This window comes from Chrysemys picta, chromosome 13, assembly GCF_011386835.1.
Source record: "Chrysemys picta bellii isolate R12L10 chromosome 13, ASM1138683v2, whole genome shotgun sequence".
NCBI classification, from domain to species: domain Eukaryota; kingdom Metazoa; phylum Chordata; order Testudines; family Emydidae; genus Chrysemys; species Chrysemys picta.
Genome location: NC_088803.1, coordinates 7,553,189 through 7,555,859, shown reverse-complemented (window position 1 = coordinate 7,555,859; position 2,671 = coordinate 7,553,189). Strand labels below are relative to the sequence as shown.

The window sequence follows — 2,671 nt, the reverse complement described above, 5'->3', positions numbered from 1 at the left end:
ACCAGGGGTTCAGGAAGACAAAAGGGGACAGTTGTTAACAGGGGGCATTTTGAGTGTGTAGGTTGCTACTGTTCATGCCCAAACACCCAAAACTGGGGGATAACCACTGGTGGGGTGTAGGTGTTTTGCTGTAGCAGGGCACTCACCACTGGGGCTAAGGACACAGTCTGAGAATATGGTAAACACAGAGAATTTCCAAGCACGTGTATCAGTTAACATGGAGTTAGCAATATCCATAATGCACTAAGATTACATCATAATTATTATCATCAGCGTTTCCTCTTCAGGACTATTTAGAGGTTAATAAATGGAGAAGAAGAATCTCACAAACCCAGTGACAGAATTTGTCCTCTTGGGCCTCGCCCAGAGTCCTGAGCTGCAGCAATTCCTTTATGTGGCTTTCTTCATAATCTACATGAACACCTGGCTGGGAAACTTCATCATCATCACCACTGTGATCAGTGACCACCGGCTCCACACCCCCATGTACTTCCTGCTGGCCAACTTGGCTTTCCTAGACCTCAGCGACTCATCAGTCAATACTCCAAAATTGCTATCCGGTCTCCTCTCACAGCATAAAACCATTTCGTTCTATGAGTGCATTCTCCAGATGTTTTTCTTCCACTTCATTGCTGGTGCTATGGGGTTTTGCCTTGTGGGGATGGCAATTGATCGGTATGTGGCCATCTATAAACCACTGCGGTACTTGACTATCATGAACCAGCGTGTGTGCGTGGGGATAATGGTACTGGCATGGCTGGGTGGATTGGCCCACTCTGCTGTTCAGATTGGACTGCTCCTCCAGTTACCGTTCTGTGGGCCGAACGTCCTGGACAATTTTTACTGTGATGTCCCACAGGTCATCAAACTGGCCTGCACTGACACTCAGTTGGCTGAACTGCAGATGATCTTCAACAATGGAGCAGCGATTATAATAGTATTCATCATTCTGCTTGTTTCTTACACCGCCATCTTAGTCAAGATCAGGACACACATCACGGATGGGAAGCAGAAAGCTCTGTCCACCTGTGGAGCCCAGATTATCGTGATATGTTTACAAATCATACCCAGCATCTTCATCTATGCTCGGCTCTTCAAGAACTTCACCCTGAATAAGGTGATCTCAGTCATTTACACTGCAATCACCCCAATGCTGAACCCGATGATCTACACGCTGAGAAATGCCGAGATGAAGAAGGCCATCAGGAGGCTGATGAGCAGAATGCTGTGCTCAGGGAAGGAGATAAATTATGTCTCTATCTTTCAATGTCCTTTTGTGTTAAAAACTAGGGCTGGTGCAACCATTTAGGCAAACTAGGCAGCCGCCTAGGACGCCTAGTGGTTGGGGGTGCCTAAAAGCCCGCTCAGGCGAGGAGGTGAAGGTGAGCTGGGGTGGGGGGGCGCGGGGAGGGCCACCCTCAGTATCGGAGGGGGGCGCACAGGGGTCACTGAGAGCAGGGTGTGGAAGGGAGGGGGCTGCACAGGGGTCACTGAGAGCAGGGTGTGGAGGGGAGGGGGCTGCACAGGGGTCACTGGGGGCAGGATGCAATGTGGAAGGGGGATGCACAGGGGTCACTGAGGGCAGGGTGTGGAGGGGAGGGGGATGCACAGGGGTCACTCAGGGCAGGGTGTGGAGGGGAGGGGGATTCACAGGGGTCACTGAGGGCAGGGTGTGGAGGGGAGGGGGCTGCATAGGGATTACAGGGGCAGGGTGTGGAGGGGAGGGGGCTGCATAGGGATTACAGGGGAAGGGTGTGGGGGGAGGGGGCTGCATAGGGATTACAGGGGGCAGGGTGTGAAGGGGAGGGGGTTGCATAGGGATTACAGGGGCAGGGTGTGGAGGGGAGGGGGCTGCATAAGGATTACAGGGGCAGGGTGTGGGGGGGAGGGGGCTGCACAGGGATTACAGGGGGCAGGGTGTGGAGGGGAGGGGGTTGCATAGGGATTACAGGGGGCAGGGTGTGGGGGGGAAGGGCTGTCACGGAGTCACCAGGGCAATACTCTGGAACTGCTCCCTACGAAGCCAGGCAGGACTCTGGGGCGTCTCCTCTCTGTGATCAGACTGTCTCCGGGGCAAGAAGCTTCCACAGCTTCCACCTTCCTGGGTCTGACCTCGGAGCATTCAGCTTCCCCTGCCCCACCGTGCGCTTCCTGCAGCGAGTCTGCCTCGGCGGGGTCCTGGGGGGGCCAGAGGGCCCTGCCCCCCGACTCCGCAGTCAGACGCGACTCTCAGCCAGCCGGTAAAAAAGAAGGTTTATTAGTTGACAGGAACACAGCATAGAACAGAGTTTGCTATTACAGGAATCAGTGACTTTCAGCCAAGTCCATCTTGGGGGGAGGGGAGCCCATAGCCAGGGCTCTGGTCCTCCCCCTGCGCCCCAAGCCAGCGGAGACTGACTCGCTTCCAGTTGCCTGGTCCCTGCCCTGCCCGTTGCTCCTCCGCCGGCCTTTGTCTTGCTTCCCAGGCCAGAGTCACCTGGTCCCACCCCCCTCCTGGATTTCAGGTTATGAAGCTGCGGCCATCGCATCCATGCAGGCAGCTGGAGCAGCCTCAGCAAAAGTCACACCCAGCATTAATTTACTGATTTAGTTGGGGACTGGTCCTGCTTTGAGCAGGGGGTTGGACTAGATGATCTCCTGGGGTCCCTTCCAACCCTGGGATTCTATGATT

At 54.9% G+C, this 2,671-nt stretch overlaps 1 protein-coding gene across 1 annotated transcript; it reads left to right on the top strand.

Annotated features, from left to right (window-relative positions):
• The first annotated feature begins 307 nt into the window (after positions 1–307).
• On the top strand, positions 308–1,357 carry LOC135975512 (olfactory receptor 4D2-like). The gene has a single exon (XM_065566729.1). The coding sequence runs from the start codon at positions 308–310 to the stop codon at positions 1,307–1,309; it is 1,002 nt and encodes a 333-aa protein (XP_065422801.1). The 3' UTR covers positions 1,310–1,357.
• The last annotated feature ends 1,314 nt before the right edge of the window (positions 1,358–2,671 follow it).